The following is a 26,161-nucleotide window of genomic DNA, read 5'->3' as shown; positions in this document are numbered from 1 at the left end:
ATCCATGTCCCTACAAAGGACGCAAACTCATCCTTTTTTATGGCTGCATAGTATTCCATGGTGTATATGTGCCACATTTTCTTAATCCAGTCTGTCACAGATGGACATTTGGGTTGATTCCAAGTCTTTGCTATTGTGAATAGTGCTGCAATAAACATACGTGTGCATGTGTCTTTATAGCAGCATGATTTATAATCCTTTGGGTATATACCCAGTAGTGGGATGGCTGGGTCATATGGAACATCTAGGTCTAGATCCTTGAGGAATCGCCATACTGTTTTCCATAATGGTTGAACTAGTTTACAATCCCACCAACAGTGTAAAAGTGTTCCTATTTCTCCACATCCTCTCCAGCACCTGTTGTTTCCTGACTTTTTAATGATTGCCATTCTAACTGGTGTGAGATGGTATCTCATTGTGGTTTTGATTGGCATTTCTCTGATGGCCAGTGATGATGAGCATTTTTTCATGTGTCCGTTGGCTGTATGAATGTCTTCTTTTGAGAAATGTCTGTTCATATCCTTTGCCCACTTTTTGATGGGGTTGTTTGTTTTTTTCTTGTGAATTTGTTTGAGTTCTTTGTAGATTCTGGATATTAGCCCTTTGTCAGATGAGTAGATTGCAAACATTTTCTCCCAGTCTGTAGATTGCCTGTTCACTCTGATGGTGGTTTCTTTTGTTGTGCGAAACTCTTTAGTTTAATGCGATCCCATTTGTCAATTTTGGCTTTTGCTGCCGTTGCTTTTGGTGTTTTAGACATGAAGTCCTTGCCCATGCCTATGTCCTGAATGGTACTGCCTAGGTTTTCTTCTAGGGTTTTTATGGTATTAGGTCTAACATTTAAGTCTCTAATCCATCTTGAATTAATTTTCATATAAGGAGTGAGGAAAGGATCCAGTTTCAGCTTTCTACTTATGGCTAGCCAATTTTCCCAGCACCATTTATTAAATAGGGAATCCTTTCCCCATTTCTTGTTTCTCTCAGGTTTGTCAAAGATCAGATGGCTGTAGATGTGTGGTATTATTTCTGAGTACTCTGTTCTGTTTCATTGGTCTATATCTCTGTTTTGGTACCAGTACCATGCTGTTATGGTTACTGTAGCCTTGTTGTATAGTTTGAAGTCAGGTAGCATGATGTCTGCAGCTTTATTCTTTTGGCTTAGGATTGTCTTGGCAATGCGGGCTCTTTTTTGGTTCCATATGAACTTTAAAGCAGTTTTTTCCAGTTCTGTGAAGAAACTCATTGGTAGCTTGATGGGGATGGCATTGAATCTATAAATAACCTTGGGCAGTATGGCCATTTTCACGATATTGATTCTTCCTATCTATGAGCATGGTATGTTCTCTATTTGTTAGTGTCCTCTTTTATTTTACTGAGTAGTGGTTTGTAGTTCTCCTTGAAGAGGTCCTTTACATCCCTTGTAAGTTGGATTCCTAGGTATTTTATTCTCTTTGAAGCAATTGTGAATGGAAGTTCATTCATGATTTGGCTCTCTGTTTGTCTGTTACTGGTGTATAAGAATGCTTGTGATTTTTGCACATTAATTTTGTATCCTGAGACTGCTGAAGTTGCTTATCAGCTTAAGGAGATTTTGGGCTGAGACAGTGGGGTTTTCTAAATATACAATCATGTCATCTGCAAACAGGGACAATTTGACTTCTTTTCCTCACTGGATACCCTTGATTTCTTTCTCTTGCCTGATTGCCCTAGCCAGAACTTCCAACACTATGTTGAATAGGAGTGGTGAGAGAGGGCATCCCTGTCTTGTGCCAGTTTTCAAAGGGAATTTTTCCAGTTTTTGCCCATTCAGTATGATATTAGCTGTGGGTTTGTCATAAATAGCTCTTATTATTTTGAGGTACGTTCCATCAATACCGAATTTATTGAGCGTTTTTAGCATGAAGGGCTGTTGAATTTTGTCAAAAGCCTTTTCTGCATCTATTGAGATAATCATGTGGTTCTTGTCTTTGGTTCTGTTTATATGCTGGATTACGTTTATTGATTTGTGAATGTTGAACCAGCCTTGCATCCCAGGGATGAAGCCCACTTGATCATGGTGGATAAACTTTTTGATGTGCTGCTGGTTTTGGTTTGCCAGTATTTTATTGAGGATTTTTGCATGGATGTTCATCAGGGATATTGGTCTAAAATTTTCTTTTTTTGTTTTGTCTCTGCCAGGCTTTGGTATCAGGATGATGTTGGCCTCATAAAATGAGTTAGGGAGGATTCCCTCTTTTTCAATTGATTGGAATAGTTTCAGAAGGAATGGTACCAGCTCCTCTTTGTACCTCTGTTAGAATTCAGCTGTGAATCCATCGGGTCCTGGACTCTTTTTGGTTGGTTGGCTATTAATTATTGCCTCATTTTCAGAGCCTGACATTGGTCTATTCAGGGATTCAACTTCTTCCTGGTTTAGTCTTGGAAGAGTGTTAAGTGTCCAGGAAATTGTCTATTTCTTCTAGATTTTCTAGTTGATTTGCGTAGAGGTGTTTATAGTATTCTCTGATGGTAGTCTGTATTTCTGTGGGGTCCATGGTGATATCCCCTTTATCATTTTTTATTGCATCTATTTGATTCCTCTCTCTTTTCTTCTTTATTAGTCTTGCTAGTGGTCTGTCAATTTTGTTGATCTTTTCAAAAAACCAACTCCTGGATTCATTGATTTTTTGGAGAGTTTTTTGGTTCTCTATCTCCTTCAGTTCTCCTCTGATCTTAGTTATTTCTTGCCTTCTGCTAGCTTTTGAATGTGTTTGCTCTTGCTTCTCTAGTTCTTTTAATTTTGATGTTAGAGTGTCAATTTTAGATCTTTCCTGCTTTCTCTTGTGGGCATTTAGTGCTATAAATTTCCCTCTACACACTGCTTTAAATGTGTCCCAGAGATTCTGGTATGTTGCATCTTTGTTCTCATTGGTTTCAAAGAACATCTTTATTTCTGCTTTCATTTTGTTATGTACCCAGTAGTCATTCAGGAGCAGGTTGTTCAGTTTCCATGTAGTTGAGTGGTTTTCATTGAGTTTCTTAGTCCTGAGTTCTAGTTTGATTGCACTGTGGTCTGAGAGACAGTTTGTTATAATTTCTGTTCTTGTACATTTGCTAAGGAGTGCTTTACTTCCAATTATGTGGTCAATTTTGGAATAAGTGTGATGTGGTGCTGAGAAGAATGTATATTCTGTTGATTTGGGGTGGAGAGTTCTATAGATGTCTATTAGGTCTGCTTGGTGCAGAGATGAGTTCAATTCCTGGATATCCTTGTTAACTTTCTGTCTCGTTGATCTGTCTAATGTTGACAGTGGAGTGTTGAAGTCTCCCATTATTATTGTATGGGAGTCTAAGTCTCTTTGTAAGTCTCTAAGGACTTGCTTTATGAATTTGGGTGCTCCTGTATTGGGTGCATATATATTTAGCATAGTTAGTTCTTCCTGTTGAATTGATCCCTTTACCATTATGTAATGGCCTTCTTTGTCTCTTTTGATCGTTAATGGTTTAAATCTATTTTATCAGAGACTAGGATTGCAACTCCTGGTTTTTTTTGTTCTCCATTTGCTTGGTAGATCTTCCTCCATCCCTTTATTTGGAGCCTATGTATGTCTCTGCATGTGAGATGGGTCTCCTGAATACAGCAGACTGATGGGTCTTGACTCTTGATCCAGTTTGCCAGTCTGTGTCTTTTAATTGGAGCATTTAGTCCATTGACATTTAAGGTTAATATTGTCATGTGTGAACTTGATCCTGCCATTATGATATGAACTGGTTATTTTGCTCGTTAGTTGATGCAGTTTCTTCCTAGCCTCGATGGTCTTTACATTTTGGCATGTTTTTGCAATGGCTGGTACCGGTTGTTCCCCTCCATGTTTAGTGCTTCCTTCAGGGTCTCTTGTAAGGCAGGCCTGGTGGTGACAAAATCTCTAAGCATTTGCTTATCTGTAAAGGATTTTATTTCTCCTTCACTGATGAAACTTAGTTTGGCTGGATATGAAATTCTGGGTTGAAAATTCTTTTCTTTAAGAATGTTGAATATTGGCCCCCACTGTCTTCTGGCTTGTAGAGTTTCTGCCGAGAGATCTGCTGTTATTCTGATGGGCTTCCCTTTGTGGGTAACCCGACCTTTCTCTCTGGCTGCCCTTAAGATTTTTTCCTTCATTTCAACTTTGGTGAATCTGGCAATTATGTGTCTTGGAGTTGCTCATCTCGAGGAGTATCTTTGTGGCATTCTCTGTATTTCCTGAATTTGAATGTTGGCCTGCCCTTCTAGGTTGGGGAAGTTCTCCTGGATGATATCCTGAAGAGTGTTTTCCAACTTGGTTCCATTTTCCCCCTCACTTTCAGGCACCCCAAGCAGACGTAGATTTGGTCTTTTTACATAATCCCATACTTCTTGCAGGCTTTGTTCATTTCTTTTTCTTCTTTTTTCTTTTGGTTTCTCTTCTCGCTTCATTTCATTCATTTGATCCTCAATCGCTGATACTCTTTCTTCCAGTTGATCAAGTCTGTTACTGAAGCTTGTGGATTTGTCACGTATTTCTTGTGTCATGGTTTTCATCTCTGTCATTTCGTTTATGACCTTCTCTGCATTAATTATTCTAGCTATCAATTCTTCCACTCTTTTTTCAAGATTCTTAGTTTCTTTGCGCTGGGTACGTAATTCCTCCTTTAGCTCTGAGAAGTTTGATGGACTGAAGCCTTCTTCTCTCATCTCGTCAAAGTCATTCTCCATCCAGCTTTGATCCGTTGCTGGTGATGAGCTGCGCTCCTTTGCAGGGGGAGATGCGCTCTTATTTTTTGAATTTCCACCTTTTCTGCCCTGCTTCTTCCCCATCTTTGTGGTTTTATCTGCCTCTGGTCTTTGATGATGGTGACATACTGATGGGGTTTTGGTATAGTGTTCTTCCTTTTTGATAGTTTTCCTTCTAATAGTCAGGACCCTCAGCTGTAGGTCTGTTGGAGATTGCTTGAGGTCCACTCCAGACCCTGTTTGCCTGGGTATCAGCAACAGAGGTTGCAGAAGATAGAATATTGCTGAACAGCAAGTGTACCTGTCTGATTCTTACTTTGGAAGCTTCCTCTCAGGGGTGTACTCCACCCTGTGAGGTGTGAGGTGTTGGTCTGCCCCTAGTCGGGGATGTCTCCCAGTTAGGCTACTCAGGGGTCAGAGACCCACTTGAGCAGGCAATCTGTCCGTTCTCAGATCTCAACCTCCGTGTTGGGAGATCCACTGCTCTGTTCAAAGCTGTCAGACAGAGTCGTTTGGGTCTGCGCAGGCCTCTGCTGCTTCCCCTGTTGTTTTTTAGCTGTGCCCTGTCCCCAGAGGTGGAGTCTACAGAGACAGGCAGGTTTCCTTGAGCTGCTGTGAGCTCCACCCAGTTCGAGCTTCCCAGCGGCTTTGTTTACCTCCTTAAGCCTCAGCAATGGTGAGCGCCCCTCCCCCAGCCTCGCTTCTGCCTTGCGGTTAGATCGCAGACTGCTGTGCTAGCAATGAGGGAGGCTCAGTGGCCGTGGGTCCCTCCCGGCCAGGTGTGGGTATAATCTCCTGGTGTGCCCGTTTGCTTAAAGCCCAGTATTGGGGTGGGAGTTACCCGATTTTCCAGGTGTTGTGTGTCTCAGTTCCCCTGGCTAGGAAAAGGGATTCCCTTCCCCCTTGTGCTTCCCAGGTGAGGTAATTCCTCGCCCTGCTTCAGCTCTCTCTGGTCGGGCTGCAGCAGCTGACCAGCACCGATTGTCTGGCACTCCCCAGTGAGATGACCCCAGTACCTCAGTTGAAAATGCAGAAATCACCGGCCTTCTGTGTCGCTCGTTTCGGGAGTTGGAGACTGAGCTGTTCCTATTTGGGCATCTTGCTCCGCCCCCCCTCCATTTTAACCTAATTTGATATCACTGTGAAGAGGAAGTTCAGGATATATTTGGGCCAACTGGAACTTTGTCTTACTACTATATATTATCATGCATACAGGTATGTGTAGACAACACACACACCCACACACACTTTGAAACATACTTTAGATCTAGAAGGGACTTCAGTGTAGTGATAACTTGGGAGAAGTGGCAAGAAAATTCGCTTATATATCAAATCCTGCATTCTCTTAATGAATATTCATCCCAGAATATTATTGTCAAGTTTCAATTATAGAGTACACAGTATCCAAATTCAACTTGACATTTGAAGTTATATGTCACCACTGTGAAGCCTCTTTTGACACAATTCAAAATGTTTTGACAAAGGAATTAAATTATTATGGCATTAAGCCTTATCAGTTTTGTTTGCCTTTATAAAGATGTAATGGCAGTAGATATGTGAGATATCAAAACATTTAATTGGATGTGAAAAGAAATTAATCTTAATATTCTTTAAAGTTCTCTTATTTTGCATTATTTTGTCTGCCTAGTGTTCAACTTCATTTTTCTCTAATAAGTGTATTAAATATATGACAGAAGTTTTAAGATTTGGTATTTTGTACTGTTTAGAATTATTGTCTTAATGTTTAGTCATCATATAATTTACCTAAACTTGGAAGACAACATGCAGAATTGATGTTTTTCTTTAGCATAGTGTGTGGTTTATAAGTAGTAAAATCTCGATCATTATATTATAAAACCTGAATGTAAATAATATGCTTCAGAATCTAATCAGACACACAAGTTTATTTATTTAGTTCATTATCTGTGTGTTTGTACGTATGTCTGTTTCTCTGTATGTCTTACAGCTGTTATTTCAAGAAACCAAGAAGGGCCAGGAGAAATGGGAAAAGCTGTGTTAATTCCTAAAGATGACCAGGAGAAAATGAAAGAGCTGTTTAAAATCAATCAGTTTAACCTGATGGCCAGTGATTTGATTGCCCTTAATAGAAGTCTGCCAGATGTAAGATTAGAGGGGTAAGTTTACATTTGTTGTATACTCTTTTATATTCATAATCACCATATTTCAGAATCTCAGAATTTCCAGTAACTGAGATTATATCAATTCTAGAAATGTGTGGTTCTGAGTACCTATCACATAGCAGGAATTTATTGTGCATGCATCCGCTGAAAATGATTAGCTATTTTCTTTTCTGGCAAAGCAAAATATGTTACTTACAAAGACGCTGCAAAATACTCAGACCAAACAGGTTTTTATTTGTGAGATGTTTTTTGTTGTTGCCTTTTTGTTTTGCTTTCTTTATCTACCAGATGTAGAGCAAATATTCTCTTTAATAGATTACAGTTATATATTGCCTAACACTGCAGAAATGTCCCGGAAAATCTGTCATTAGGCAATTTTGTCATTGCGTAAGCATCATAGGTGTATTTACACAAACCTATATGGTATAGACTACTACACTTCTAGGTTGTATAATGTAGCCTATTGTTTCTAGGCTGTAACGCTATACAGCATATTACTGTATTGAACACTGTAGATAAATGTAATATTATGTTAAGTATTTTTGTATCTAAACATAAAAAAAGGTATAGTAAAAACATGATGTAACACATAAAAATTTGTATATTTGTATAGGTCATGTAGCATGAATGGAGCTTGCAGGACTGAAAGTTGCTCTGGGTGAGTCAGTGAGTGTGCAGTGAGTGTGAAGGCTTAGGGCATTACTGTACCCTACTGTAGACTTTATAAACACTATACACTTAGGTTATGCTAAATTTATTTTTAAAATTTCTTTCTTCAATAATGAATTAACCTTACATTACTGTGATGTTGTTAATTCATAAAGTCTTTAATTTTTTTCACTTTTAAACTATTTAGTATTAATACTTAGCTTAAAACACAAGCATATTGTACAGCTGTATAAAATATTTTCTTTATATCCTTATTCTATTAGTTTTTTTCTGTTTTTAATGTAATTTTTAATTTTTTCTGTTAAAAACAAAGACACAAACACACACATTAGCCTAGATATATTCAGGGTCAGTATCATCAAAACATCATTAGGCAATAGGAATCTTTCTGATTCATTATAGTCTTATAAGAGACCATCATCATATATGTGATCTGTCATTGTGCAATGCATGGCTGTATTTGCCTTACTGCATAAAAAGGTCCATATACCTGCATTGTTATTCCAGCATAAAAATAGCTAATTGTCTATATGACTCTTTGATCCTATAAAAGTAGTTTATTATGGTTTCCAGCAATTTATACTACTGTTTATAATTAGAATGCTTGATTATCAGCTATAGAAGAAATATGCACGTGGAAAATAATATTACATGAAAAATGATGTTGAAAAATTCAATTTTTATGTGATTAACTTTAAGCTATTCTCTAGATAGTTGAACATATTTTAAACAGATGTAATAAAATGAAATTTAGTGGCAGAATTGTAATTCTAGTATATAGTCCTTGTAAAGCAAACTCTTGGCATTAATAAAAGATGTGTCTTGAGATTTTAGATAATCTCTAAGTTTACAAATATACTCCAGGACACACTTCCATGTAAATATAAATTGTTCTTTTGAGCACTTAATGATTTTTCTCTACATGCAACAGAACATAATTAATGCAAATAAAAATTGCCACCTCTAATGGGCTACATTACATACTGTGTCATGATATTAGCATCATATTTACTAACTCTTATTGTTTTCTTTCCGAATTACTTCATATAATATGAAAACCTTGGCTGGGCTCGGAGGCTCATGCCTGTAATCCTAGCACTTTGGGAGGCCAAGACAGGCAGATCACCTGAGGTCAGGAGTTCAAGACCAACCTGACCAATATGGTGAAACCCCATCTCTACTAAAAATACAAAATTAGCTGAGCGTGGTGGTGCACGCCTGTAATCCCAGCTACCTGGGAGGCTGAGACAGAAGAATGGCTTGAACCTGAGAGGCAGAGATTGCAGTGGGCCGAGATTTTGCCATTGCACTCCAGCCTGGGCAACAAGAGCGAAACTCTGTCTCAAAAAAAAAAAAGAAAATCTTGTTGAGATTCCAGGGCTCGTAATTGTCAGAGGTTTATTTGGTAGCTTAGTAACTGCTTTGTCACAACCATTGTATACTTTTGAAATGTCTCTCTCAACAAAATCACAAGTAATTACATATTGTGGACATTTTTGGCCCCTGGAAAATAGTTCAACATTTAATATTAAATTTGTGCATTGCAAATTACTATGTAAAAATAGTTTTACGTGTAGTCCTATGCATGTATATATATATTTGTTTGTATATAGATACATTTAAAAGTATATACAATAAGCATATACAAAAAATATGTACAATAAGCGTAGTCTTCAAAGCAATTTTGAGCATTTTGGATGCTAAGTTTATAATGTTTTAACGTTGCATTTATTACTTTGTTTTATATGCTGTAGTATGCTTTAGTGCAGTGGTCCCCAACCTTTTGGTACTGGGGACCAGTTTTGTGGAAGACAATTTTTCTACAGATTTGGAGGTGGCGGGTTGAGGGTTGGGAGTGAGTTCAGGATGAAACTGTTCTAACTCAGTTCATCAGGCATTAGATTCTCATAAGGAGCACACAGCCTAGATCCATTGCATGTGTATTTCACAATAGGGTTTGTGCTTCTACGAAAATCTAACGCAGTGGCTGATCTGACAGGAGACTGAGTTCAGGTGATAATGCTTGCTCTCGGGCAGCTCACCTCCTGCTGTGTGGCTGGGTTCCTATAACAGGCCAGGACCAGTACTGGTCCTTAGCCCCAGGGACCTCTGCTGTAGTGTGATAAAATGGGTGGATATGATACTTATATATTCCAGAAAACTAGGTAAACACTGTTTCAAGTTTTTAAAAATTCTTGACTTTCAATCGTCAGAATACAAATAAATCAGAACCATGAATTCAAAAAAACAAAATAAACAAAAAAACTCCATTGAGCTAGTGTTTAAAATATTCATAGCCAGTGATATTTTTTTCTTTTAAGAATCTCTGCCAGGCACAGTGGCTCATGCCTGTAATTCCAGCACTTTGGGAGGCTGAGGCGGGCAGATCACCTGAGGTCACGGGTTTGAGACCAGCCTGGCCAACATGTGAAACCCCGTCTCTACTACAAATACAAAAATTACCCAGGTGTGGTGGCCCATGCCTGTAATCCCAGCTACTCGGGTGGCTGAAGCAGGAGAATCCCTTGAACCCAGCAGGCAGAGGTTGCGGTGAGCCATGATTGTGCCACTGCACTCCAGCCTGGGTGACAGAGTGAGTCTCTGTCTCAAAAAAAAAAAAAAAAAGAGAGAATATCTTAGCTCTAGTTTGTTATCTTAATCTAAAAAAAAAAAAAAAGATCCCTTACCATACTAAGTTTATGAGTAAGTCATAAACTGTGGAGAGATCCAACATTATAAATGAATAAGTCAAGTTGCTTAGCATGAAAAGTACATAAAATCCTGTATTTATTGTGGTTACTATTGCTTGAATTCTCATATTTTACAGTTTCTGAAATAATATTAATGAAATATTTTTTCATTTTATTTTTATATAAAACTACAGTGTATGTTGTAAGAAAGAAAACAGAAATACCATGCAAAATTCCTAGACAAGTCACAGTGTATGAGGTTTACCAAGGACATTTGCAAGTCATCTTGAATGACTCAGTTGTGGGACTGCCTTGGAACAACTAATGTTGAAAAACTTACCATGAGTCACATAGCCAAACTGTTATTTAAAAGATGTAGAAATGTTAATACTCATTTGATCTAGAAAATATTTTTATAATTTGGTTGTATGTCAGTTACAGTTCAGTTTTTGGATAATTATATCCTAAAAAGATATAGATATATTAAGCTAGCACAAATGATGACTGATATAAATTATATAAAGATGTAAAAAGAATAGGATTCTAAAATAAATAATTTAAGAAGAAGCTGAATTTATTTTAGTGGAAAACTTGAGTTGATACTTAGAAAGTGTCTGAATCATCCAAACTGTGAATTCATTCAAATATTTAATCATATTTTACTGCATTATACCTTTGAACTATTTTGGCTAAATTCAGAAAATTGTCCAAAAAGTTTAATGTTATGTTTGATGTTAATATCAATTTGCAAATATTGGAAAATGTATTCAGGGAATAAATCTAAGCATATATCCTATGTTTACGCAGGAACAGACTAGGTAAAAATATTTTTTTTTGGAGGCAGTTGTGAATAACCATTAGGACAAACTGAAGTTCTGTTCTGTAATATCTATCCCTAGGAATGTTTAAATATTTATAAAAAATTACTTAAAGTATGTAATGTTTTAATACATGCAACACATTTGTATGTAATCCTATATGATATATATAATATATATACACACACACTCACAGAGAGAGAGACTACATAAGAATCTCAGAAATGAAGGGCCTTCAAGAAGGTAAAACATTTCATAAAGAGGCATCTGCCCTTTATTGTACTTAAAATATAAAAGTAACATAATTTTTTTTGTAACTAGCATCTTATATAAAAAAATTAGGATTGCATACAAATGTGTATTATATATAATATATAATATATAACATAAATTATATTTATATATACATAGAGACTAAAAATTTACATATAAGTTTACACAGAAATTTTATTTATCTGGATAAATAAAATTTTACACAACTGTAACCAGCCCTCTCTCCTTTGTCCATTCCCCCACAAATAAAATTTTAAAAAGTGAATGACTTAATGTTCTATCTGATTCAGAATGTTGGGGAAAATGACTATTAACTAATGGCTCAGCATTAGAGATTTGTTAGCATGTTTCTCATCAACTATGGGGCTAATATTTGTAAATTTATATATTTTGGATTTCATAAGAGCAGGGTTTAAATACTTCTGTTGTCAGAAAGTAAATAAATGGATGTCATTTTGTTTGGTTTTTAACCTAAAGTTATTTAGCATTTACTTGAATTCAGTCATTTAATAACACTTCAAGGGCTGGTATTGAGTTTTTGAAGATTATAATGCAGCGAGCATTTAAATATTTTTCATCAGGAAAAAAATTGAGAAAATAGAAATTTTATTTTAGCTTTTTATGTCCTAGGCTAAATAACTGCTTCTTATGTATGCACACTTTCAAATCGATAAAGAGGAAAAGACTCTAGCAGCCTTACATTATTAGTGGAAGAGGAGCTGTAGCATACGAATTTTGAATAAGTTGCTCTCAAAGGACAAAGAATTTATTTACTACATAAAGTAGGAATAAGATATAGTATATATTTTTTCTGTGCTCAAACTCATGAGTACATGTTCGTTTATAAGGTTTGCCTTTCCCATAAATTAAAATATGATAAATGTAGCATTGATTGCACAAAGGAGAAATAGAAAATGAGAATATTAATTGGATTTCCAATCTCTGTTCCACATCTTTTCTTTTTAATTTGAGAATTATTGCAACATTTATATGCTGGTAAAAGTCTTCCCTATGAAGATAATAATAATTTCTTTAATAATTTGATTTATGTAATATGCTCATGTGTAGAATTAATTTCACTCTCCAGATTAAAACTGGTATGTTAGAATGCCTGCACGTTTACATATGCACGAGGTATGTGTGTGTATATATATACACACACACGCATACATACATACACACATATGTACACACCCATACATACACATACACACACATATATACACACACTTGAGGCATGTGAATATAAGTATTATTATCATTTGGGGGATAATAATACTGTTACACTGTAAGTTTTCTTTCAAATAAGAAAGTAGAGTAACACATGTCTAGGCATGTTCTCAGGGACACATTTAAGTACATCATATGCAGAAAACATGCCACATAACCTTTATTTACACTTGAACTACCCCTCTATGGTTTCCTTATGTAATTTAATTTTCTGACACTACTACCTTCAACTTCTGAGAAAAATGCGGTACTATATGCATAACATAAAATTTACCATTTTAACTATTTTAAAGCACATAGTTAAGTAGTGTTAAGTATAAAGGGCATCAGAATATGCTACCCTAAAATATGCCAGTTTAGCATAAAGATTCTTTTGAGCTGAAGGCAATAAAGGAAAAGCAGGCACAGGAAACCTCTCTGCTCTTCCCCATCTACCTAAAGTAGGGCATACATTTGACTTATAAAAGTATCCCCCACTCTCATACCAGGAGGAGAAGAGCAAGCTTTATTAGCAGAGATAGAAATGCTGCCGAGATAAGCCAGCATAAACAAATTTTACTAAATAACCTTTATTATCCATTAGTTTCCCTACTACATTACAGAGTTTCCCACCCTAGAAGCCCCAAAACCTTTTCCTTTGTCTTGCCACTTCTCCACAATTTATCACCCTTTTTTAAAATGCCGTATAAACCCACTGAGTTTAACTACTTGTTTGGGTCTTCATTTCTTTTCTATGAAGGTCTCTGTTTATGTGAAAATCAAATGATTATAATCAAATAAAATGTGTATGCCTTTTTTTCCTGTTAATCTGTTTTTTTGTTAGTTTAATTCACAAGCCCCAGTTATAGACCCTAAGGAGGTAGAGGAAAGGTTTTTCTGTTCCCTATAAGTGAATTTACATTGTTGTGCAATGGATCTTTAGCATTATTATTATTATTATTATTTTTTGAAACGGAGTCTCGCTCTGTCGCCCAGGCTGGAGTGCAGTGGCGCGATCTCGGCTCACTACAAGCTCCACCTCCCTGGTTCACGCCATTCTCCTGCCTCAGACTCCCGAGTAGCTGGGACTACAGGCGCCCACCACCTCGCCCGGCTAATGTTTTATATTTTTAGTAGAGACGGGGTTTCACCATGTCAGCCAGGATGGTCTCGATCTCCTGACCTTGTGATCCAACCACCATGGCCTCCCAAAGTGCTGGGATTACAGGCTTGAGCCACCGCGCCCGGCCAGCATTATTTTTATTTTGTAAAACTGAAACTCTATAGCTGTTAAAGAGCAACTCTACCTTTTCCCAGCCCCTAGCAACCACCATTCTATGTTCTGATTTTCTGACTTGATATTTTCAGCATTTATCAGGACGTAATTGTGTACCCATGAAAACTAAGAGATACGGTTTTACATTAGAGAATGGAATATATATATATATATTTGAATGATATACATATAATATATATTATATATTATATGTATTTTTTAAATGATATATATAAATCAAAATGATATATATATAATTCACATATATATTTATATATCTCCTAGTATGTAGCAGTGTGAATTTAGAAGTGCCATTGTATCAAGGTGTGATGAAGGACAGTTTTACAGGAAGGTGTATTTGGAACCAACCTTTGTAAGACGAATTTGTGTAGAACTAGGCTGACAGAAACGAGACAGCAGAAAGGATAGTATAGACAAGAAAGCCAGTTCTGGGTAGAGGAGGGTAAATAAAACTGTTTGTTAGGAACATGAATCATAGGTAAACAGGTATGGAGCCTGGCTATCATTTTATTTATACTCTTAATAATTTATATATTCACGTTTACCAAATACCTATTAGTTTGTTTGTTTTTGCAAATTCTAATTTAGAAAGCAGAAAAATCTATTTTTCATTTTCTAAATCTACATGGTAATCATGTTTTTGCTTATGTTTTTCCTACTTGAGTTATGTAGGCCTGAAAGGGATTTTAAAATATTATCCACTATCATGGTTTTTATTGTGTTCTCATATTTCTAGTATTTTGTTTTGTTCCCTATATTTTTGTTCTATGTGGCTTAAGGCAACATACTCAATTATTTAAACCTCAGTAAAAATTAGAGTTCACAGCAATTAAATCAGACTGATTTTCTCCAAAAATATAAGAAAATTTAATAAAGAAGTAATTTTTAAAATGCAGAAGGGGCCGGGCGCGGTGGCTCAAGCCTGTAATCCCAGCACTTTGGGAGGCCGAGACGGGCAGATCACGAGGTCAGGAGATCGAGACCATCCTGGCTAACACAGTGAAACCCCGTCTCTACTAAAAAATACAAAAAAACTAGCCGGGTGTGGTGGCGGGCGCCTGTATTCCCAGCTACTCGGGAGGCTGAGGCAGGAGAATGGCGTAAACCCGGGAGGTGGAGCTTGCAGTGAGCTGAGATCCGGCCACTGCACTCCAGCCTGGGTGACAGAGCAAGACTCCGTCTCAAAAAAAAAAAAAATATGCAGAAGGTTTGGATAACCAAGGAATAGAAAATGATGATACAGTTTAGACAGAAAGTATATGAGGCCTTGTGAGAAGACAAAACAACTCAATTAGAAAGTTGTTAACTATTCATCCAAGGTCATTGGCCTGCGGAGGATGATGAAGAGTCTTAAAAATAATTTTATTTAGACATATGATAGTAGGCAACAAGGAGGTTTTAGAACAAAAACATGGTGTGATGGAAATTATATTTAGAAAGAGTTATTCTTGCAGTAATATATAAAAGGTATTACAGATAAGAGAAGCCTGAATTTAGTAAGATTCCTTATTGGCTATTATAGTCACATAGAACTGATTGGATGAGGAACTTGTCTAGGATAACGGCCTTAGAAACTTAAAGCAATATGTAGTAATTAATTAAAATGAAGAGAAAGAAAACACACCAAATTTAAGATAGCTTCAGGAGGGATGGGAATGTGGTTGAATTTTCAACTTTATTTGTATATGTAAGTATTTGTGTATGTGCATTAATAGGAAAGAGATAGGAACTGTAAGTAAAAATTATCCTAAGTATATTTTCAAGTGGTTTTCCAGAATTGGTGACTTACTAGATACAAGGGAAGTCAAAATATGACTTTAATGTTTCAAATTGGGTGACTAGGAGATTTGTGGTATTGCTGATTGTTTATGTTTGTGTATGTGTGTGTGTGTGTGTGTATAAACATACATATACAAAGAGTCACATAAATGCCACTTTTAATATGAATAGTAGAATTTACTTCACATTCACACTTAAGAACATTAGATAAATCAAAATATTATGGAAACTATTATTGTTATCTTTAGAGGCAAGATTTTTACTAGCATATGAAAGATGTAGTAATTCTCAACTTAAAAATAAAAGATGTGTACCAGAGATCAGAAATTCAATTAATGTCCTTCTTTCTATTTCACCTTTATGAAATCAATGCTGCCTTTATCTATATATTATTACAGTAATTGTTCAAAATATAATTTTTAAAATCGGGTATTTGAAAGTCAGTCTTTATGGTTAAAATGTGTATTTTTGGCCGGGCGCAGTGGCTCAAGCCTGTAATCCCAGCAGTTTGGGAGGCCGAGACGGGCGGATCACGAGGTCAGGAGATCGAGACCATCCTGGCTAACCCGGTGAAACCCCGTCTCTACTAAAAAAATACAAAAAACTAGCCTGGCGAAGTGGCAGGCGCCTGTAGTCCCAGCTACTCCGGAGGCTGAGGCAGGAGAATGGCGTGAACCCAGGAGGCGGAGCTTGCAGTGAGCTGAGATCCAGCCACTGCATTTCAGCCTGGGCGACAGAGCAAAACTCCGTCTCAAAAAAAAAAGTGGGGGGGTGGAGCAAGATGGCCCAATAGGAACGGCTCCAGTCTCCAGCTCCCAGCGCGAGCAACACAAAAGACAGGTGATTTCTGCATTTTCAACTGAGGTACTGGGTTCATCTCACTAGGGAGTGCCGGACAATTGGTGCTGGTCAGCTGCTGCAGCCCGACCAGCCAGAGCTGAAGCAGGGCGAGGCATCCCTCACCTGGGAAGCGCAAGGGGGAAGGGAATCCCTTTTCCTAGCCAGGCGAACTGAGACACATAACACCTGGAAAATCGGGTAACTCCCACCCCAATACTACACTTTACCAAGGGTCTTAGCAAATGGACACACCAGGAGATTATATCCCACACCTGGCCGGGAGGGTCCCACCCCCAGGAAGTCTCCCTCATTGCTAGCACGACAGTCTGCAATCTAACAGCAAGGCAGCAGCCAGGCTGGGGGAGGGGCACCCACCATTGCTGAGGCTTAATTAGGTAAACAAAGCCACTGGGAAGCTCCAACTGGGTGGAGCTCACAGCAGCTCAAAGGGGCCTGCCTATCTCTGTAGACTCCACCTCTGGGGAGAGGGCACAGCTAATCAACAACAACAACAACAACAAAGCAGCAGAAACCTCTACAGACTCAAAGAACTCTGACAGCTTAGAAGAGAGCAGTGGATCTCCCAACACGGAGAGTGAGATCTGAGAAGGGACAGACTGCCTGCTCAAGTGGGTCCCTGACCCCTGAGTAGCCTAACTGAGAGACATCCCCCACTAGGGGCAGACCAACACCCCACACCTCACACGGTGGAGTACACCCCTGAGAGGAAGCTTCCAAAGCAAGAATCAGACAGGCACACTCGCTGTTCAGCAATATTCTATCTTCTGCAGCCTCTGCTGCTGATACCCAGGCAAACAGAGTCTGGAGTGGACCTCAAGCAATCTCCAACAGACCTACAGCTGAGGGTCCTGACTGTTAGAAGGAAAACTAACAAACAGGAAGGACACCCACACCAAAACCCCATCAGTACGTCACCATCATCAAAGAGCAGAGGCAGATAAAACCACAAAGATGGGGAAAAGCAGGGCAGAAAAGCTGGAAATTCAAAAAATAAGAGCACATCTCCCCCTGCAAAGGAACGCAGCTCATCACCAGCAACGGATCAAAGCTGGATGGAGAATGACTTTGACGAGATGAGAGAAGAAGGCTTCCGTCCATCAAACTTCTCAGAGCTAAAGGAGGAATTACGTACCCAGTGCAAAGAAACTAAGAATCTTGAAAAAAGAGTGGAAGAATTGATAACTAGAATAATTATTGCAGAGAAGGCCATAAACGAACTGACAGATGAAAACCATGACACGGGGAGGAGCAAGATGGCCGAATAGGAGCAGCTCCAGTCTCCAACTCCCAGCGCGAGCGACACAGAAGACCGGTGATTTCTGCGTTTTCAACTGAGGTACTGGGGTCATCTCGCTAGGGAGTGCCGGACAATCGGTGCTGGTCAGCTGCTGCAGCCTGACCAGCGTGAGCTGAAGCAGGGCGAGGCATCGCCTCACCTGGAAGCGCAAGGGGGAAAGGAATCCCTTTTTCCTAGCCAGGGGAACTGAGACACACAACACCTGGAAAATCGGGTAACTCCCACCCCAATACTGCGCTTTAAGGAAACAGGCACACCAGGAGAATATATCCCACACCTGGCCGGGAGGGTCCCACGCCCACGGAGCCTCCCTCACTGCTAACACAGCCGTCTGCAGCGATCTATCCGCAAGGCAGCAGCGAGGCTGGGGGAGGGCGCCCGCCATTGCTGAGGCTTAAGTAGGTAAACAAAGCCGCTGGGAAACTCGAACTGGGTGGAGCTCACAGCAGCTCAAGGAAGCCTGCCTGTCTCTGTAGACTCTACCTCTGCGGACAGCGCACAGCTGCAGCCCATTAGGGGAAAGAGCGGGGGCGGTGCAGACGCGAACGACTCTGTCTGACAGCTTTGGGGAGAGCCGTGGATCTCCTAACGCGGAGGTTGAGATCCGAGAACGGACAGACTGCCTGCTCAGGTGGGTCCCTGACCCCTGAGTAGCCTAGCTGGGAGACATCCCCCACTAGGGGCAGTCTGACACCCCACACCTCACAGGGTGGCGTCACCCCTGAGAGGAAACTTCCAAAGAAAGAATCAGACAGGTACACTCGCTGTTCAGCAATATTCTATCTTCGGCAACCTCTGCTGCTGATACCCAGGCAAACAGGTCTGGAGTGGACCTCAAGCAATCTCCAACAGACCAACAGACAGTCCTTCTGACTGTCAGATGGAAAACTATCAAACAGGAAGGACACCTATACCAAAACCCCATCCGTACGTCACCATCATCAAAGTCCAGAGACAGATAAAACCACAAAGATGGGGAAGAAGCAGGGCAGAAAAGCTGGAAATTCAAAAATAAGAGCGCATCTCCCCCTGCAAAGGAGCGCAGCCCATCGCCAGCAACGGATCAAAGCTGGTCAGAGAATGACTTTGACGAGATGAGAGAAGAAGGCTTCAGTCCATCAAACCTCTCAGAGCTAAAGGAGGAATTACGTACCCAGCGCAAAGAAACTAAAAATCTTGAAAAAAAGTGGAAGAATTGACAGCTAGATTATTAATGCAGAGAAGATCATAAACGAAATGACAGAGATGAAAACCATGACACGAGAAATACGTGACAAATGCACAAGCTTCAGTAACCGACTCGATCAACTGGAAGAAAGAGTATCAGCGATTGAGGATCAAATGAATGAAATGAAGCGAGAAGAGAAACCAAAAGAAAAAAGAAGAAAAAGAAATGAACAAAGCCTGCAAGAAGTATGGGATTATGTAAAAAGACCAAATCTACGTCTGCTTGGGGTGCCTGAAAGTGAGGGGGAAAATGGAACCAAGTTGGAAAACACTCTTCAGGATATCATCCAGGAGAACTTCCCCAACCTAGTAGGGCAGCCAACATTCAAATTCAGGAAATACAGAGAACGCCACAAAGATACTCCTCCAGAAGAGCAACTCCAAGACACATAATTGCCAGATTCACCAAAGTTGAAATGAAGGAAAAAATCTTAAGGGCAGCCAGAGAGAAGGTCGGGTTACCCACAAAGGGAAGCCCATCAGAATAACAGCAGACCTCTCGGCAGAAACTCTACAAGCCAGAAGAGAGTGGGGGCCAATATTCAACGTTCTTAAAGAAAAGAATTTTCAACCCAGAATTTCATATCCAGCCAAACTAAGCTTCATCAGTGAAGGAGAAATAAAATCCTTTACAGATAAGCAAATGCTTAGAGATTTTGTCACCACCAGGCCTGCCTTACAAGAGACCCTGAAGGAAGCCCTAAACATGGAAAGGAACAAGCGGTACCAGCCATTGCAAAAACATGCCAAAATGTAAAGACCATCGAGGCTAGGAAGAACTGCATCAACTAACGAGCAAAATAACCAGTTAATATCATAATGACAGGATCAAGTTCACACATAACAATATTAACCTTAAATGTCAATGGACTAAATGCTCCAATTAAAAGACACAGACTGGCAAACTGGATCAAGAGTCAAGACCCATCAGTCTGCTGTATTCAGGAGACCCATCTCACATGCAGAGACATACATAGGCTCAAAATAAAGGGATGGAGGAAGATCTACCAAGCAATGGAGAACAAAAAAGCAGGGGTTGCAATCCTAGTCTCTGATAAAACAGACTTTAAACCATCAAAGATCAAAAGAGACAAGAAGGCCATTACATCATGGTAAAGGGTTCAATTCAACAGGAAGAGCTAACTCTCCTAAATATATATGCACCCAATACAGGAGCACCCAGATTCATAAAGCAAGTCCTTAGAGACCTACAAAGAGACTTAGACTCCCATACAATAATAATGGGAGACTTCAACACTCCACTGTCAACATTAGACAGATCAACGAGACAGAAAGTTAACAAGGATATCCAGGAATTGAACTCATCTCTGCACCAAGCGGACCTAATAGACATCTATAGAACTCTCCACCCCAAATCAACAGAATATACATTCTTCTCAGCACCACATCGCACTTATTCCAAATTGACCACATAATTGGAAGTAAAGCACTCCTCAGCAAATGTACAAGAACAGAAATTATAACAAACTGTCTCTCAGACCACAGTGCATCAAACTAGAACTCAGGACTAAGAAACTCAATCCAACCGCTCAACTACATGGAAACTGAACAACCTGCTCCTGAATGACTACTGGGTACATAACGAAATGAAAGCAGAAATAAAGATGTTCTTTGAAACCAATGAGAACAAAGATACAACATACCAGAATCTCTGGGACACATTTAAAGCAGTGTGTAGAGGGAATTTATAGCACTAAATGCCCACAAGAGAAAGCAGGAGAGATCTAAAATTGACACTCTAACATCACAATTAAAAGAACTAGAGAGGCAAGAGCAAACACATTCAAAAGCTAGCAGAAGGCAAGAATAACTAAGATCAGAGCAGAACTGAAGCAGATAGAGACACAAAAAACCCTCCAAAAAATCAATGAATCCAGGAGTTGGTTTTTTGAAAAGATCAACAAAATTGACAGACCGCTAGCTAGACTAATAAAGAAGAAAAGAGAGAGGAATCAAATAGACGCAATAAAAAATGATAAAGGGGATATCACCACCGACCCCACAGAAATACAAACTACCATCAGAGAATACTATAAACACCTCTACGCAAATCAACTAGAAAATCTAGAAGAAATGGATAATTTCCTGGACACTTACACTCTCCCAAGACTAACCAGGAAGAAGTTGAATCCCTGAATAGACCAATAGCAGGCTCTGAAATTGAGGCAACAATTAATAGCCTACCCACCAAAAAAAGTCCAGGACCAGATGGATTCACAGCTGAATTCTACCAGAGGTACAAGGTGGAGCTGGTACCATTCCTTCTGAAACTATTTCAATCAATAGAAAAAGAGGGAATCCTCCCTAACTCTTTTTATGAGGCCAACATCATCCTGATACCAAAGCCTGGCAGAGACACAACAAAAAGAGAGAATTTTAGACCAATATCCCTGATGAACATCGATGCAAAAATCCTCAATAAAATACTGGCAAACCGGATTCAGCAGCACATCAAAAAGCTTATCCACCATGATCAAGTGGGCTTCATCCCTGGGATGCAAGGCTGGTTCAACATTCGCAAATCAATAAAAGTAATCCAGCATATAAACAGAACCAAAGACAAGAACCACATGATTATCTCAATAGATGCAGAAAAGGCTTTTGACAAAATTCAACAGCCCTTTATGCTAAAAACGCTCAATAAATTTGGTATTGATGGAACGTACCTCAAAATAATAAGAGCTATTTATGACAAACCCACAGCTAATATCATACTGAATGGGCAAAAACTGGAAAAATTCCCTTTGAAAACTGGCACAAGACAGGGATGCCCTCTCTCACCACTCCTATTCAACATAGTGTTGGAAGTTCTGGCTAGGGCAATCAGGCAAGAGAAAGAAATCAAGGGTATCCAGTTAGGAAAAGAAGAAGTCAAATTGTCCCTGTTTGCAGATGACATGATTGTATATTTAGAAAACTCCATTGTCTCAGCCCAAAATCTGTTTAAGCTGATAAGCAACTTCAGCAAAGTCTCAGGATACAAAATTAATGTGCAAAAATCACAAGCATTCTTATACACCAGTAACAGACAAGCAGAGAGCCAAATCAGGAATCAACTTCCATTCACAATTGCTTCAAAGAGAATCAAATACCTAGGAATCCAGCTTACAAGGGATGTCAAGGACCTCTTCAAGGAGAACTACAAACCACTGCTCAGTGAAATCAAAGAGGACACAAACAAATGGAAGAACATACCATGCTCATGGATAGGAAGAATCAATATCGTGAAAATGGCCATACTGCCCAAGGTTATTTATAGATTCAATGCCATCCCCATCAAGCTACCAATGACTTTCTTCACAGAATTGGAAAAAACGGCTTTAAAGTTCATATGGAACCAAAAAAGAGCCCGCATTGCCAAGACAATCCTAAGTCAAAAGGACAAAGCTGGAGGCGTCACGCTACCTGACTTCCAACTATACTACAAGGCTACAGTAACCAAAACAGCATGGTACTGGTACCACAACAGAGATATAGACCAATGGAACAGAACAGAGTCCTCCGAAATAATACCACACATCTACAGCCATCTGATCTTTGACAAACCTGAGAGAAACAAGAAATGGGGAAAGGATTCCCTATTTAATAAATGGTGCTGGGAAAATTGGCTAGCCATAAGTAAAAGCTGAAACTGGATCCTTTCCTTACCCCTTATACGAAAATTAATTCAAGATGGATTAGAGACTTAAATGTTAGACCTAATACCATAAAAACCCTAGAAGAAGATCTAGGTAGTACCATTCAGGACATAGGCATGGGCAAGGACTTCATGTCTAAAACACCAAAAGCAACGGCAGCAAAAGCAAAATTGACACATGGGATCTAATTAAACTAAAGAGCTTTTGCACAGCCAAAGAAACTACCATCAGAGTGAACAGGCAACCTACAGAATGGGAAAAAATTTTTGCAACCTACTCATCTGACAAAGGGCTAATATCCAGAATCTACCAAGAACTCAAACAAATATACAAGAAAAAAGCAAACAACCCCATCAAAAAGTGGGGAAAGGATATGAACAGACATTTCTCAAAAGAAGACATCCATACAGCCAACAGACACATGAAAAAATGCTCATCATCACTGGCCATCAGAGAAATGCAAATCAAAACCACAATGAGATACCATCTCACACCAGTTAGAATGGCAATCATTAAGAAGTCAGGAAACAACAGGTGTTGGAGAGGATGTGGAGAAATAGGAACACTTTTACACTGTTGGTGGGATTGTAAACTAGTTCAACCATTATGGAAAACAGTATGGCGATTCCTCAAGGATCTAGAACTAGATGTACCATATGACCCAGCCATCCCACTACTGGGTATATACCCAAAGGATTATAAATTACTCTACTACAAAGACACATGCACACGTTTGTTTATTGCGGCACTATTCACAATAGCAAAGACTTGGAATCAACCCAAATGTCCATCTGTGACAGACTGGATTAAGAAAATGTGGCACATATACACCATGGAATACTATGCAGCCATCAAAAGGATGAGTTTGCGTCCTTTGTAGGGACATGGATGCAGCTGGAAACCATCATTCTTAGCAAACTATCACAAGAAGAGAAAACCAAACACCGCATGTTCTCACTCATAGGTGGGAACTGAACAATGAGATCACTTGGACTCGGGAAGGGGAACATCACACACTGGGGCCTATCATGGGGAGGGGGGAGGAGGAGGGATTGCATTGGGGAGTTATACATGATATAAACGTCATGCACATGTACCCTAGAACTTAAAGTATAATAAAAAAAAAAAAAAAAAAAAAAAAAAAAGAAAACCATGACACGAGAATACGTCACCAATGCACAAGGTTCAGTAACCAACTCGATCAACTGGAAGAAAGAGTATCAGCGATTGAGGATCAAATGAATGAAATGATGCAAGAAGAGAAATCTAAAGAAAAAAGAAGAAAAAGAAATGAACAAAGCCTGCAAGAAGTATGGGATTATGTAAAAAGACCAAATCTACGTCTGCTTGGGGTGCCTGAAAGTGAGGGGGAAAATGGAACCAAGTTGGAAAACACTCTTCAGGATATCATCCAGGAGAACCTCCCCAACCTACTAGGGCAGGCCAACATTCAAATTCAGGAAATACAGAGAACGCCACAAAGAAATTCCTCGAGATGAGCAACTCTAAGACACATAATTGCCAGATTCACCAAAGTTGAAATGAAGGAAAAAATCTTAAGGGCAGCCAGAGAGAAAGGTCGGGTTACCCACAAAGGGAAGCCCATCAGACTAACAGCAGATCTCTCGGCAGAAACTCTACAAGCCAGAAGAGAGTGGGGACCAATATTCAACATTCTTAAAGAAAAGAATTTTCAACCCAGAATTTCATATTTAGCCAAACTAAGTTTCATAAGTGAAGGAGAAATAAAATCCTTTACATGAGCAAATGCTTAGAGATTTTGTCACCACCAGGCCTGCCTTACAAGAGACCCTGAAGAAAGCACTAAACATGGAAAGGAACAACCGGTACCAGCCATTGCAAAAACATGCCAAATTGTAAAGACCATCGAGGCTAGGAAGAAACTGCATCAACTAATGAGCAAAATAACCAGTTAATATCATAATGGCATGATCAAGTTCACACATAACAATATTAACCTTAAATGTCAATGGACTAAATGCTCCAATTAAAAGACACAGACTGGCAAACTGGATAAAGAGTCAAGTCCCATCAGTTTGCTGTATTCAGGAGACCCATCTCACATGCAGAGATGTACATAGGCTCAAAATAAAGGGATGGAGGAAGATCTACCAAGCAAATGGGGAACAAAAAAAACCAGGAGTTGCAATCCTAGTCTCTGATAAAATAGATTTAAACCATTAACGATCAAAAGAGACAAAGAAGGCTATTACATAATAGTAAGGGAATCAATTCAACAGGAAGAGCTAACTATCCTAAATATATATGCACCCAATACAGGAGCACCCAGATTCATAAAGCAAGTCCTTAGAGACTTATAAAGAGAAATAGACTCCCATAAAATAATAATGGGAGATTTCAACACCCCACTGTCAACATTAGATCAATGAGAGAGAAAGTTAACAAGGATATCCAGGAATTGAACTCATCTCTGCACCAAGCAGACCTAATGACATCTACAGAACTCTCCACCCCAAATCAACAGAATATACATTCTTCTCAGCACCACATCGCACTTATTCCAAAATTGACCACATAATTGGAAGTAAGCACTCCTCAGCAAATGTCAAAGAACAGAAATTATAACAAACTGTCTCTCAGACCACAGTGCAATCAAACTAGAACTCAGGACTAAGAAACTCAATCAAAACCGCTCAACTACATGGAACCTGAATGACCTGCTCCTGAATGACTACTGGGTACATAACGAAATGAAGGCAGAAATAAAGATATTCTTTGAAACCAATGAGAAAGAAGACACAACATACCAGAATCTCTGGGACACATTTAAAGCAGTGTGTAGAGGGAAATTTATAGCACTAAATGCCCACAAGAGAAAGATCCAAAATGGGCACTCTAACATCACAATTAAAAGAACTAGAGAAGCAAGAGCAAACGCATTCAAAAACTAGTAGAAGGCAAGAAATAACTAAGATCAGAGCAGAACTGAAGGAGATAGAGACACAAAAAAACCCTCCAAAAAATGAATGAATCCAGGAGTGGGTGTTTTGAAAAGATCAACAAAATTGATAGACTGCTAGCAAGACTAATAAAGAAGAAAAGAGAGAAGAATCAAATAGACACAATAAAAAATGATAAAGGGGATATCACCACTGACCACACAGAAATACAAACTACCATCAGAAAATACTATAAACACCACTATGCAAATCAACTAGAAAATCTAGAAGAAATGGATAATTTCCTGAACACTTACACTCTTACAAGAGTAAACCAGGAAGAAGCTGAATCCCTGAATAGACTAATAGCAGGCTCTGAAATTGAGGCAATAATTAATAGCCTAACAACCGATAAAAGTCCAGGACCAGGTAGATTCACAGTTGAATTCTGCCAGAGGTACAAGGAGGGGCTGGTACCATTCCTTCTGAAACTATTCCAATCAATAGAAAAAGAGGGAATCCTCCCTAACTCTTTTTATGAGGCCAACATCATCCTGATACCAAAGCCTGACAGAGACACAACAAAAA

At 39.0% G+C, this 26,161-nt stretch overlaps 1 protein-coding gene across 2 annotated transcripts in view; it reads left to right on the top strand.

Annotated features, from left to right (window-relative positions):
• Positions 1-26,161, top strand: part of GALNT13 (polypeptide N-acetylgalactosaminyltransferase 13) — a 612,297-nt gene that overhangs the window by 262,918 nt on the left and 323,218 nt on the right. For both annotated transcript variants that reach the window (XM_033231450.1, XM_033231449.1), the window contains exon 4: positions 6,699-6,867. In XM_033231450.1, coding sequence (XP_033087341.1) covers positions 6,699-6,867 — 169 coding nt within the window. The remainder of the gene's footprint in view (positions 1-6,698; positions 6,868-26,161) is intronic.

This window comes from Trachypithecus francoisi, unplaced genomic scaffold (assembly GCF_009764315.1).
Source record: "Trachypithecus francoisi isolate TF-2019V2 unplaced genomic scaffold, Tfra_2.0 Lachesis_group13, whole genome shotgun sequence".
Classification (NCBI taxonomy): Eukaryota; Metazoa; Chordata; class Mammalia; order Primates; family Cercopithecidae; genus Trachypithecus; species Trachypithecus francoisi.
The sequence above is the reverse complement of the archived record's forward strand: the minus strand, read 5'-3'. Positions and strand labels throughout refer to the sequence as shown.